Below are 13,375 nucleotides of genomic sequence, written 5' to 3'. Positions count from 1 at the left end.
GTGTGCAGTAATCAGACAAATGGGAAGGAAGAAACTTCTTATGGGTAAATGCTTATTATTAGAAAGATTTAGAACCTTTAATGTTTGATTTTCAATTAATACCGTAACAATAACTCATAGGTACATTTTGGGATGAAGTACATTTGACAACTGAAAATATGTTTGCCACTGAATGGGAAATAAGCTTAGAAAAATGCTCGTGTTGTGAGCATAATTTTTAATTTAAATGCTCGTGTTGTGAGCATAATTTTTGATGTGATTCACAAAATCACATCAGGTGTGTGAAACAGTACAAGAACATTGCAAATTTTGAAGTGTTTGGAAATCACTTATTCCCTTAGAGACTTACTTATTCCCTTAGGTTATGGATACATGGGAAGATTTTAACGGAGTAGGTGAAAAATGGTGGTGGATCCTGGGGGAGTCTGACAGCTGCAAAGGGATAATTAGGATGTAAGTTTTTGATAGTGGCTTTGCTGCTTTGATTCCTGGTGTTTGAAGCAGTGTTCTGAGGAGCTGGCCAGGGACACGCTGAAGGGACTGTCTCTGGAGTGGCCCTGTGCCATGTGCCTGGCCCACGCCTGCCGTGTGCAGTGTGGACTCTCGTTTGCAGCTGAAGTTTAGTACCCTGAAATGTCAAAGACATCTTGGGAACAAGAAGGCAAAGATTTAGTGAATGTGTTCTTCTGGCTGAGCTACTCCAGCTGTTCTCCACCTCAGCTCTTCTTAGGTGAATGTGGGGGATGCTCCTGACTCTTCTTTGGCACAGGAGTTACAGAGGAACTTTTTGAGCATTGTTTGGTTGCTGATGGTTTCTCCCCACGTGTTGAAGTTGTAAGAGCACCTCTGGCTTCCACATATTGAAGTACAATGAATTAGGCTACAGAGAGATTGGGGATGGTGCATTCAGAGTATCTGAGCACAATTTTAATTTGCAAAGTGCCTTGATACAAAGTGTGTGATATTGTAACCAAGCGTGTCTCCCTTGGATATGAATTAATACAATGTATGAGTTGAAGCTGGATGCTGTAGAAAGAAATAGACCTGCGAAGAAGTCAAGGGTTGGGGCGTGCTGGATTTGACAGGAGCTATTCTGTGGTTTAATTTTTGTTCAGTAGTGCTTTTTAGGGTCTTAAAAATAACTTTGTAAGTGACACCTGGCTTGGGGGAAAGATAGTATAAGAAGCATAGCGTTTGATACAAAGGGTTTCCCAATGAATCGTAGTTGGTTGTATCGCAAGAACTTGTGAAAAATACTGCAAAGTCTGTGCCACTTTGAAGGACAGTGGCACCTTTCAAAATAGAAAACATGTTCCTGAGGAATTTAATTTGATTAAAGGAATCACAAACACAACTGAGATGAAGAATTATAAAATGACTGGCAATACTGGGGATGGACAGTCCTTCAGGCTGGAGGCAAGTACACTTCTTCAGAGCCCTGAGATTTATAACTGGAGTTGTTACAAAAAGAACCTTAAAGCTGTTAGATGGTATGCATGCACACCTTTACACATCCATTTTCATTTAAAAACCTGGGTTGTATGCACAGCTTCCCTGGTATTTTCATCAGGGACATGGCTCAGTAGTGTTACTTAATTGAAAACTGTCTCATCTGAACCTCTGGGCCGTGACATGTATTAAATTTTAATGGGGGGGAGTGTTCAAGCAGTGTTTGAGTTATTTCAGATTACAGTAAAACATGTAAAGGTTTCAACTCCTTGGTTAGGAAATGTTGTGTAGAGCCCAACAGTTTATGTATTGCTGACCTAACTTGCTGTTTAAAATGCAATTCCAGCTTTTATGTGTGGATATAATGTGTCCTAAGTGTACTTTGGTTTGCTGCCTTACCAGTGTAGTGCTGTTGTCATGTTAGAGTAAGCACAAAAGAGGTTCTGCTGTGTGCACAAGATTGACAAATTGTGTGTAAACTGGGTTTGTTTCCTGTATGAAAAGCCATGGTTTAGTCCTCTAAGGTGAATGAGTTACTTTTGCAACCATGACTTACGATAGCAATCTCTTACATCAGCCACGCTGGGTGCCATTGTGGCTCAGATAAGAAGAAAGTACTAGGCTGCCAAAATTGTTTCATGCTTCCTGGTAACAAGTGCCTTTCTCACTCACCTGAACTTCTGCCAGGTGAACTGACCAGCTGGAAAACCATGAAATGAAATCAGCTCCATCTGAAAGCACGTCTTAGTCATGCTGGTATTCTGATACATGAATGGGTTCTTTGTGGTCCATCTCTGGTGAGGCTGGAATGATCCAAGTATGGAGCTGTTAGCTTTTAGGTCTAAATCCAGGTTCCTCAGAATGTATGATCCATTTTTCCAGCTTTTGGCGTGGTGGGCAATGCCATGAAAAGATTATAGAAAACATTGTCCATCAGCCTGCTGACACAGTTAATAGAAGTGTGAGGGTTTTATGGGGAAAGGAGAGGGTAAAGATTTGTTTATTCTTCAAGTAACTGAAGTTCAAGTGAAAATAACACTGTCCATTTGGGGTGTCTGCCTGCGTCTGTAGTCTGTACTGTGGTTGGCTTCAGGGACACTTAATTCATGCCAGTCTTCAACCTTTGAAGTTGGACTCTGCTTTGCTTTCATGCATCAGTGAAGCTGTTAGCTGGAAATTGAACAGAGTTCTTGTACAAAGCTTCATGCTGCAGCTCTTCTTGCTCATTTACTCCAGTAGTAAAATGGAGCTCCAAATCAGCAGCATAATTTTTCCACTCTTGGAGTATCCCTAATTTTCAGAGATGCTTTAATTCAGGAATGCTTAAATATTGTGCATCTATAGCTTAAATCCCTCCTTCCACATAAGTCTCTCACCTGCTGGAAATTCTGGGACTTCTTGTGTAATTGGAGAAGCTTAACTAGTTTTGGCATCATCTTGGGTCATAGTTTCACAAATATTAAGCCAGCACTGTCACCATGAGAAGCAATCTTGTTGTTTCAGTGTACTTATTGGGGAGCATGGGGTGTCTCTGTGATCCTTTTGCAAAGTCAATTTTAAGTTGAAGTGTTCTCATCTGGTCTCCTGGGTGAGGAGTGCCAGTGAACCAGGGGAGAGGCTGCATCTCTCAGCATTATTTTGAAGGAGTTGGGGCAGTAGGGGAAGATAATCATCACAAGTATTTTCCCATTATTGCTAGGAGAAATGGGCTGATAGGAGTTTCATGCAGTTTACAAGGGCAAAATCCTGCACTTGGGGAAGAACAAATCAGTCCACCAATGTATAGTGGGGGCCATGCAGCTGGAAAGGACCTGGTGGACACCAAGCTGAACACGAACCAACAAAGTGTCCTTGTGGCATAGGTAGAGAATGGGCCCCATTTGACACAGGAGTGTCAGTGAGCTGAGGGAGGTGATCCTTCCACTGCATGTGGCACTGGTGAGGCCACACCTGGCATCTTGTGTTGAGTTTTGGGTTCCCCAGTACAAGAAAGACATGGAGGTACCATAGAGAGTCCATTGAAAGGACAACTAAGGTACAGGAGCATCTCTTGTCGAGAGGCCAAGGGAGCTGTGATTATTCATCCTGGAGAAGAGAAGGCTCAGGGAGAATCCCACCTGTGAATTGTCTCAAAAGGCTTTACAGTGCATCTTAATTTGTGTTTTTTCTGTTTTATTCTGGGTGGGAATGGGAAGACCCTGTGTTTCCTAGCTTGGAAATATTAAGTGTGTGAGCTATCCCTTGCTAAGGAATGCAGTGGGGTTCTCCCACCCCTAGCTTCACTTTAAGCAATTTTTGCCAAGTCAGTCTTAGGTGACAAGAGGGAGGTGATTTCATGCAGTTATAGAAGAAGACAGAATAGAGGTAAGGCATTTTCATTTTATGGAATGATTTTTAATGAAGTAAAACTTGCAGGATCATGGTATCAGTCTGTCCCCTTTATCCATTCCAAATAGTAACTTGGAAATCTGGTTTTAGTTTCTTCTCCATTGTCAGTGCTAAATTTCTATTGTAGTCTTATTTGCTTTTCCTAGTGCTTTCAGAACTACTTATTCACCCCGGATAGCTCGTGTACAGTAATTCTTCTAAGTGAAATAAGTAGTTCCTAAAGTGGTGGAATTATTGAATGCAGGTTTTCTATGGATTTGCACCTAGTAGTTGCATTTTCTGTGTCTAACATGCATTGATTTTGATTTTAAATTTCCTCTTTGAAAGCGTTATGAAAGTGTGCTTGCTTTCTCTGGTCATCTGGGCTCAGATAACTTTAGTTTGGACCTCTCTGTTAAATATAATTAAAATAATGTGCAGCTTTATCCCTGCCAGTATTACTCAAAACTGTCAAACATCCAGATTGCAAGATGAGTCCTTTATTCCTGGAACTGTAATAATTGCCCAGTGCACCCACTTCATGGGTCCAAGAAAAAAACCTCTGAAAAGCAAAGGTGTAATTGCGTTGAGGTTGTGAAGGAGAATGAGCCTTCTGTCCACTAAAACCTTTTGTGAGCAGTCTGCCTATAAAAAGTACATTGCAAAGTTGTGGAGTTTTTGTTTGGTTTTCGTGGGTTGAGGGCAGAGTGTGTGTGTGCTTGTTTTTGAAAGCTCATTGAAGTGTAATTAGTGAGCTTCTTTGATAAGCTTGTACATTAAAACTGAAATTCTGGTTTTTGGTGCCTTCTACCTCAGCCATTTTTGCCTTTGGCTCCATTAAGATTCAGAGGGAAATCCCTTCACTCTGGAAGAGCAGTGTTTGTAGCAGAATCTCAGGATTGATCTCTTCTGGATATTGTAGTGGAACTTTGTAGTGCAGGCCCATAGAATATTGCTCCCTATATCATGAACCCTTGATGTGTTCTTAGTTTGTGTCAGATTTCTCAAGCCCCAAGCCTATAAAATATTTAAGAACTTGACTATGTAATCCTTTGTACTGAATGACTCATATCTGAAAAGATGAATTAAAAGATTTGACACATAAACTCTCTGGATGCCCTGTACATTTCGTTTCTAGGATATTTTGCACTGCTTGTTAGTTGGGGTCCTCAGGAGAGAGCAGCAAGGCAGTTTGGCATGTGCCAGAAAATGCCTTGATACCTCCTCGGGACCATGTGTGGTTTTATAAACAGACTCTCTGAGGATCCTTTGTAGTTGCAAAACAAAAAAAGCTCAGCTTAAAACCAAAGCAGTGAAGCAAAGAATACTGCTCTGGCTAAATTGTAGCCAAAATGAATGTTTTTATGTTGTAATTCTAAGTTGGTTGTCAGGCTCTGTGACGAGGCTCTTTGGATAGAGGTTTAATTTGGAGACGAGGTCACATGAGAAAGCAGAATTGGACTGGCTCTTGCTGGAACAGGTTGTCCAGGGAAGCTGCAGATGCCCTATCCCTGGAAGTGTTCAAGGCCAGGCTGGATGAGGTTCTCAGCAACCTGGTCTAGTGGAAGGTCTCCCTGCCTGTGGCAGGGGGGCTGCAATGAGATGATTTTAAGATTCCTTCCAACCCAAACCATTTTGTGATTCTATGACTTACAGCTTCTACATTTTTCCAGTCAAGTCTGGAAAAGTCTTCGGTGTTTCAAATACAATTTTCATACATGGATGGATTCCCGAGTTATTTATAACCATCTTGGTCACAGCATTTGGAGACTGTGACGACTTGTATGTTTCAGCTTTTTTCAGGAAAAGAATTCCTTGTTCTTTAGGCAGCATGCTGCTGCAAGGTCGGGCTCACCAGCAGCTGCTCTTGCCCAGGAGCGAGTGGGAGAGCACTCAGCCCGGTGCAGGCAATCTTTGCCATCTGACCCAGGTAACCTCGCCCTAACCCACACAGAGGTGATGACCCGTGTTAGGAGGAACTTGCCTGCCATTCACTTTGTATCCACCTAGCTTTCACCATCAAAACACACTTGTGGCTCCTTTGTCAAGTGCGGCATAATTAGATGTCGGTCTTCTCTTTGAAAATCATTTGGTTTTGAGGTGTACCACGGATCATTGGGCATTGGAAGCCAGGGAGATGAGCACTGTCTTGCAACATAGAGACATTTCTCACACTTTCTCACTTCCTTAGTGAAACTGGTATGTGGTAACTTGTGAATTTCAGCACAATACATGGGATCAGGAGGATTTCCCTGAGGAGTGATGTTCCCCTTATTTTGACCTAAAGTAGCTGAAGACAGGCTTTAAGGTGAGAGCTCTGGTCTTTGTGATTGTGGTTGTGCACTGCTTGCATAATTACAGCTCTTTAGCTCCCAAATGCCTGCTTCCCTATAACAATTGCTCCAGACCCCAGGAGATGGTTCCCATAGGCATCTTCCTTTACTTGCACTTCAGTTTTTTTGCAGTACCAAGATCATCTGCACAGTGTGAGAGGGTGGCAGCAACTCTCAGCTGGGTGCAAAATGTGCAGAGATACTTCTCCTTAAATATTTTCCAGACAACAAACAGTGAGTAAGATACTTGGTTTTGTGGACATAAGTTCTATCTCTGCCCCTCTTCTAAGGTTTAAAAAGAAATTATGTTATACTTAAGAAAACTTGGGAGGGAACAACAGTAGACAAAGAAGAATAAATATGAGATGTGGATCTTCAGATGATTAACAGGGAAGTTGTTTTTTTTTCTTCTTATGAAGTTGCCTTAAGCAGATCTGGTAAGGATTTCTCAGAATGACCCTATACCTATGCTGTCCTAAAGCTGTTTGTTACTAAATGGCCAGTGCAATTGCCATTGATATTTTTAAAATTACAAATGAAAACAAAAGCAATGTAGATAGGGTGATTACTAAAGTGATATTCCTTCCTTTCTTTTCCTCCAATGCTATTACAAAAAAAACCCCTAAACATTTTCTTTCTAGTTCTCTTGCATGCTCTTGTATAAGAGCCTTACTAAAACTTTATTGCTTTAAGTCAGCAGGAGGAAAACTGCTAATGTATTGGAGTTTAGATAATACAAACAAAAGAGGCAGAATAAAAATATCTAAAAGCAGTGAAGTTTTCTTTCTATCTGTTATTTGCAAGCACCTTAAAAAAAAAAAAAGAGTTGCCCTGTGTAACAAGTTTTAGCTTATTGGCTTTGGTTTTCTTTTCTTAGCTTTTGCAGAAACTCTGGGAACAGTTTGGTTGGCCTGGGAAACTCTCAACTGGTTTGCATCGGGAATATCTTCCTCAGCACAAGGTGGCAGTGCCCACTCTGAGCTGGTCAGCCAGCACATCCATGCTGCAGAGCTGCTCAGAGACCCAGGCGTGTCCAGTGCCTCACCTGACCTCACTCCTCCTCCTCTGCTCACTCCCAGGTTTTTGTAAACATCTGGGAACTTCATCTCTTTGAGAGGTTGTAGTTGGGTCAGTCAGTGGGACCAGCTGTTGTGAGGGAGTGGATTAAGGGACACAGTAACAGGGAAATCTTGATTTCTTCTGAAACCAGACTGATAGATTTTTTTTTTCCTCCTGTCAGGAAAAATAGCCTTTTTCATTTTCCTGTATGATAGTCTTACCAGGTTGCTTTGATAGGCCACAGTAGTTAATACACACAGGTAATAATCACAAAGGTCAGCTCTGAGTTACCTTCCCTGCAGTCATTTTATTAGGTAAATACAAAATTAGACTAGAACGATTCCAAGGGGGAATGAAGAAAGGGCAGGAAATTTTGTCTCTTGATCGCAAGGACACCTTGCTTGTCATTAAAAGCTTGGACTAAGTCCCTGATTAAAGCTAGCCTTGTTCTAAAACATGCATGGAAGATTGGAGAAGTGAGCTTCAGCAGCTGCTTGGATGAAGAAGACACTGTCTCAGGAAAAAAGCATTTGAGTAGTTGCTGTCTATGCCTTGGAATTGATCTGAGCTTTACACTGAGAGGTGTACATTACATTACATTCCTAACTACATGAGGTGTACAAAACCAGGAGCAACTGTGAGACTGAAGCAGTGTCACAGCATAAGCTTGCTGAAGGATATTAAGAGGAAGAAAGATTTGGACTGCTGGTAGGTTTGCAGAATATGTGTGGTTGCATATAAAAATTATTCTTTCTGCCTGATGCAGAAGAATGGACTGGCTAGTTTCTTTTTTAAAATTAATATTAAGTTTGGAAACAATTCCTAAATGAGGAGTGAAAAAATAATGCCAAACAAAATAATCTAAATTAACTTGTTCTTGTATTTGCTGAGTGCATGTTTTGAAGAAGAGATTTCATAAAATTTTCTAAATACTATCTGGAAAGATGGGTGGTATGCAGGAAAATGTTTAAATAAATTGGTTTTCAAGTTTTATACACTATGTTTCAGAAACTATAGAAGAGATTAAATTATGTTAAATTTAAATCTTCAGAACACAAAGCATCCTTTAGTTTCTGAGGATGACTTTGCATTTAAATTAAAATCAATATTTTAGGTTGATGTTGTGAAAACTGTTAACTTCATAAAGCTTAAGGGAAGCTTGGAACTAAAGACATAAAAATGATGAGTAAGTGCTTCTTCATCTGTTTTAAGAATTTGGATTTTGCTACATTTTCTCTGCAGATGACATTCAGCTGAGTTAAATGAGCATATTTCATGAGTGAACTTAAAATTCATTTGTCTCTGAGCTTATGAGGCAAATACATGTATTCTGCTTTAGAGAATCCATGAAGGGATCTTACCATGAAGAAGCAATATTTGATGTGGAAGAAGTAAAGGGAAACCCACTGTCAAAGCTCTGGTCATACAATAGCTGAGGGGGAAAATGGAGACAGTGTAAACATTCATCAGCCCTCAGAAATCTCCACCTAGGCAGTATTTTTAATTTCTTTTTAATTCACAAAGCCCATATTTTCAGCAGCCCTTAAGAAAACCTCCTCCCTGGTATTGCCAGCTTGAGCTGTTCTGTGGAGTATCAAATAAAATGCAAAGGTTTCTGTCCTTACAGAATAAGAATGGAAAAAACCGCTTCAGTTCACCATATTTCTCATGGTAGAATCTGTCAGTAGAAAGCCCAGAGTTTATACAAGTGTTGTTTAACAAATTTAACCACCTCTTTTCAGTGGAGCTCAGAATAAACTAATTAGTTAATTAGATAATGTGTACAGCCTTGCTTTTTGCTGTCAGGACCACGAAAGTGGGAGCATTGATTGAGAGGGTAAACTGAAAAACTTCACCTGAAGTAATTCCACAATAAAGTGAAATTAGTGTAACAGTCATGGCATTCCTATGCCACGTCTTCTATATGAAATGCAGATCCCAGTGGAACTGAAGCATATAAAATAGAGACTTTAAGTTTACATTTGTGAGGCTTATACACTCAGTGTGGCAGCAAATGGCTTGAAATATGCAGGGAGCAGCATCACTTGGAAGAATCTTACTGACATCATTTTAAAAAAAGGACAGAGGAGGAAGAAAGAAGTGGGGTCTTTGACATGTAGTAGATTTTCTATTCTTTTTCAGGATCAAAAAATGGTTAGAAACTGTATCAATAAATTACAGCACAAATTTTCACTAAGGCCTTGTCTATCTATCTCCCAGAATGCTATATACAATGAATTGCTGAATCATTTCAGCATCTGCTCAGCACAAAGAAATGAGGCAATTGGAATATTTTGTATATCATCACTTTGGGAGATAGGGATGGCTGCTGTTAAGAAAAAGAACTTTGCTGAGTGGACACAGAAGAAGCCAAAATATAGGAGTAAGGAGAACTCCTGTCAGGAGGGAGAAAGGGGTGCTCTGACTTAGGGCAGGGTGAAGATGGGGCTGTGAACGTGTTCCAGACTGTGCAGCTGGAGTCAGAACAACCATGTCTGTTCTGGGGAAGGGTATTCATGGGTGGGTGCTTTTTTATGCCCTTACCTTCACACAGTTGTGCTTTATCTGTAGCCTTGCATGGTAGCTGGCCATCTAAATCCACATGCTTTCTATGTTAAATACACTGCAATGCAGAAATAGTCCTTTGGTTCTCAAGCTGTATAAATTTGCATAATTTAAAAAATTGCTTGGTGAATACATTAGTCTTTCAAAAATGCTAAGTCCATCAAAACTAAGACCTCTTTTATCTTTTTGCTCTGATTTCCAGCATATTTGCTATGGTCTCATAATGCCCAACAACAGACACATCAGCTCTGTCTTTATAGGTGGTGCAGAAATCAAGAAACAGGGTATGTGACTGCCACATGATACAATCCAGCATCTTCCTTTTTCTAAGCATGTTTGAGAGCTTTGCTTTATCAGAGCCATGTCCATGTGCTCACATCCTCACTAAACAGAAACAGTACTGTACACAGTAAATTAAACGACCCCTTTGCCCTCTTGGGTACTTATTTCACCTGCTACACAAGGTGCTGCCTCAGTGATGGACACATGAGTGTAGTGTCACCAGGCAGCTGCTCTGCTGGTGTCCTTAATGGATACAGATTCTGCTGGGCTGCTTTGGCTCACTGGAAACTGCTGAAATGAGTTGTGCTGGTCTCAGTCACTCCCCGTACACCTGAACATCTCTCTGGTGGCCAACAGCGTCCAAAAGATGGCTGGGCTCTAACCAGGTTTGTTGTTTGGTGGTTTTTTTTATATAATCAGAATCATTCATCTGCTAAGGTCTCCCAGCTAACCCCTCATCATCACCTGGTACGGTGGATGCAGCTAGAATCAGTGAGTTAAGTACCACTGACCATCACCGGCTGTACCCACCAGGGATAAGTTATAGATGCCTTGGGTGGGAAACTGGCTTTCCTGGCTCTCAGAGCTGTGAGTGTTTACTGACTTGGACAACCTGGCATAACAACTGGATTCATCTTACTACGTATAAACTCAAATAAATTTGTTAGTGAAGTAAGCTAATTGGATTTAAAGGAGAAGAAGTCTTGTTTTGGAGATGAGGTAACACAATTTATAAGAGCGTGCTGAAGTCGCGCCACTGCTTTCTCCCACAATAAAAGACTGTTAACTCTGTCAGGTGTTTTCATAATTTGTGCAGGGGATGGTCAGTGAGCACAGAGAAAGCAAAGTCCATGGGGGGATATAAATAGAAAGTGATGTATTCCCATTGCTGGGCTGGAGAGGTCTGTGGTTGGCTGTGTTTGGGTAGACTGTGTGTAACACCCAGTGGGGCAATGGAATGCTGTAACTCATCTCAAGAGGATTGTGTCCAGTTTTGTGATGGTGTGAACACTGTTGTGTAGGTGGAATTGAATTATGTTCTTGAAATCTTCAGGCACTTTGAGTTCCCTGAGTTGGATCTATTCATAGGTTGTTTCCTGTTTGCTTTATTTTACGGTTTGACAACATCTCCCAAGTCTTCCCTGGAACAGAGAAAGTACTTCAAGATTAGAGTGGTAAATAGCATCAGCCCTAATGTTTCTTCTCCTCTAATCTTTACTGAATGCACTACATTCAATTAACTTCTAGAGTATAAAGGCTGAAAAGCAGTATCTGAATTCAGTTCTGGTACAATACAGATTATTTCTGTTAGTTTGACACAGGTGTGTGCACTGTTGTGTTGCACACACAGGTATGTGCACAGAGCCCTTTGTGAAGTGTATGCTTCAGTGCTTTGGGAGCTCCATAGGTATCTGGTTTTCTGGATTGTAAGGATGTTATTTTGGGGGTTTGTTTTTGATGCCAGTGCCAGTATTGGTAGGCTCAGTTTACATTAAGAACTGCCTGGTGTTTAAAGTTATATTAAAAACCACCTCCACTTTCTTGCAGTCAAAACAAATAGACAAAAAATACCCTAAAGATATGAAGCCTGTTAAAAGAAGCTTTTTGGGAGGAGCCAGAGAAAGGTGAAGCCACAAGGAATTTGAGGGCATATGGGAAGAGTTGCAATAACAGGTTGGTTGGTGAGAGAGTGAACAGAGCTGTGAAAGGAGATAGAGAGCTCAGACATATCAAAAACCAGATCTGTTTTTTTCCTGTTGTCATCTATGGTATACTTATGTCACTTGCTCTCTAAAATTCATTCCTCTGGTAGCTATGTGTTCAACCATCATTGACTTAATCTCATCTTTTGTGTACTTTTATAAGGTTTTTGTTTGTCTAAATACAGGCTACCAATCTGTTCAAGATGAGGACAAGTTAGATGCAATTCATTAGGCTGTCATGTATAACTTTAATTTTAGCTGAATTTTACATATCTGAGAGCTTAGTGGTGTCATTTTTGCTTGTTTTAAGGTGTACAGTAATTTAATAGCAAGTAAGTTTTTAATCTGCTACATTAAGAGCACTTTAAATTTGTAGTTAATGAAATGTCTTCATTGCAGCTTGTTTTTTGCTTAGCATTCATACTTTATTTTGAACTGGGAATTGAATGCATGTTCAGTGAGGAAGGGCTGATAAGAGAGAGTTCAGCTGCTCCTCTTCCATTTGAAAAGCAGTCATGTACTCTTAACTATCCTTCTTGTCTGCTGAAAGTGGTTGGGATTATAATAGTTTTTAAATTTGAATAAATTGAGGAAATGGAAACTAGTTCATCACAGAGGAGTTTTGCAAAACATCTTGATAGGTCTTGATAGGTAATGTGCTTAATTTTTAATGTCACAAAATCAACTGCTCTGAGTCAAGGGGATCGACTTGTGCCTACACTGTGGTAAGGCCCCGTCCTTGTGGTCCAAGGCAAAGCCATGTAAATGTCATGGGCTAAGGGTTCATAAAAGTGCAGGAGTCGTTAATTCCTTCCATGATTTTTTCTCAGGCTCTCTTCTCCGAAACCATGCCAGAGATGACAGAGAATGAGACACCTACAAAGAAGCAGCATCGGTGAGTTGCTGTGGGAAAAGGACTATGTCTGTAGTCTGCAGTCAGGTTGCAGTTACAAAGTTTCTAGCTAAAAGTTTGGCAGTAAGGGTATGGACAAGAAGTTCTGTGTGTTCATCAGGGTTGATCCAAAAGTTTCTCTCTTGCCCTGTCTATGCCAAACTGTTTGTTAAAGATATATCTACTTGGGTGACTTAGGCAAAAGAGATTCTTTAATTATTTCACTGACTATTCTGATGTGTGTAGAATCTGCATTGGTTAGAGCCTCTCTTTTTGTGGAGGCTCCTTGTAGGTATTGGGGGGGTAACTATACTAATTTTGACAGGGTCATTTAGATCTCTTCCTCACCTCCCAGTGGAATCTGGATCTTCCATCTCAAATCTCTGCAGGAACTCAAACTACACCTTGAGGTTGTACGGCAACACTATGACCAAAATTTGTAGCCAAGTGACTCAGCACTCACTAGAACTTTTCCAGTTTTGTTCCTTTGTGTTAACATGGGTGACCTAATATGTGATTGGTAGGGGAATTCTTCAGTCCTTAGTTAAATGCAGCATTCATCTTACACTAGTTAACCATGTAGGATATGGTTTATGATCAGGAAAGCTCAGAGAGAACATTGATTTGTCCTACAGAAGGTTTTTCAGTCTTTGCAGATTTCGTGACTCTTTCTTAGCTGACCAATAGAGTATTTTGTGTTCTGTAATGGTAATGTCAACCAAAGG

General features: G+C 40.5%; 1 protein-coding gene across 3 annotated transcripts in view; it reads left to right on the top strand.

Annotated features, from left to right (window-relative positions):
- The window catches only part of USF3 (upstream transcription factor family member 3), a 34,481-nt gene that overhangs the window by 1,348 nt on the left and 19,758 nt on the right, over positions 1-13,375 (top strand). For all 3 annotated transcript variants that reach the window (XR_005954802.1, XM_041463839.1, XM_041463838.1), the window contains exon 2: positions 12,589-12,653. Coding sequence is in view for 2 of the 3 variants with exons in the window: in XM_041463839.1 (XP_041319773.1) it covers positions 12,589-12,653 (65 nt within the window). In the remaining variant the exon portion in view is untranslated. The remainder of the gene's footprint in view (positions 1-12,588; positions 12,654-13,375) is intronic.

This window comes from Pyrgilauda ruficollis, unplaced genomic scaffold (genome assembly GCF_017590135.1).
Source record: "Pyrgilauda ruficollis isolate IOZ18807 unplaced genomic scaffold, ASM1759013v1 scaffold17, whole genome shotgun sequence".
Lineage (NCBI taxonomy): Eukaryota > Metazoa > Chordata > Aves > Passeriformes > Passeridae > Pyrgilauda > Pyrgilauda ruficollis.
Note: the sequence above shows the minus strand (reverse complement) of the source record. Positions and strands in the feature narration are given on the sequence as shown.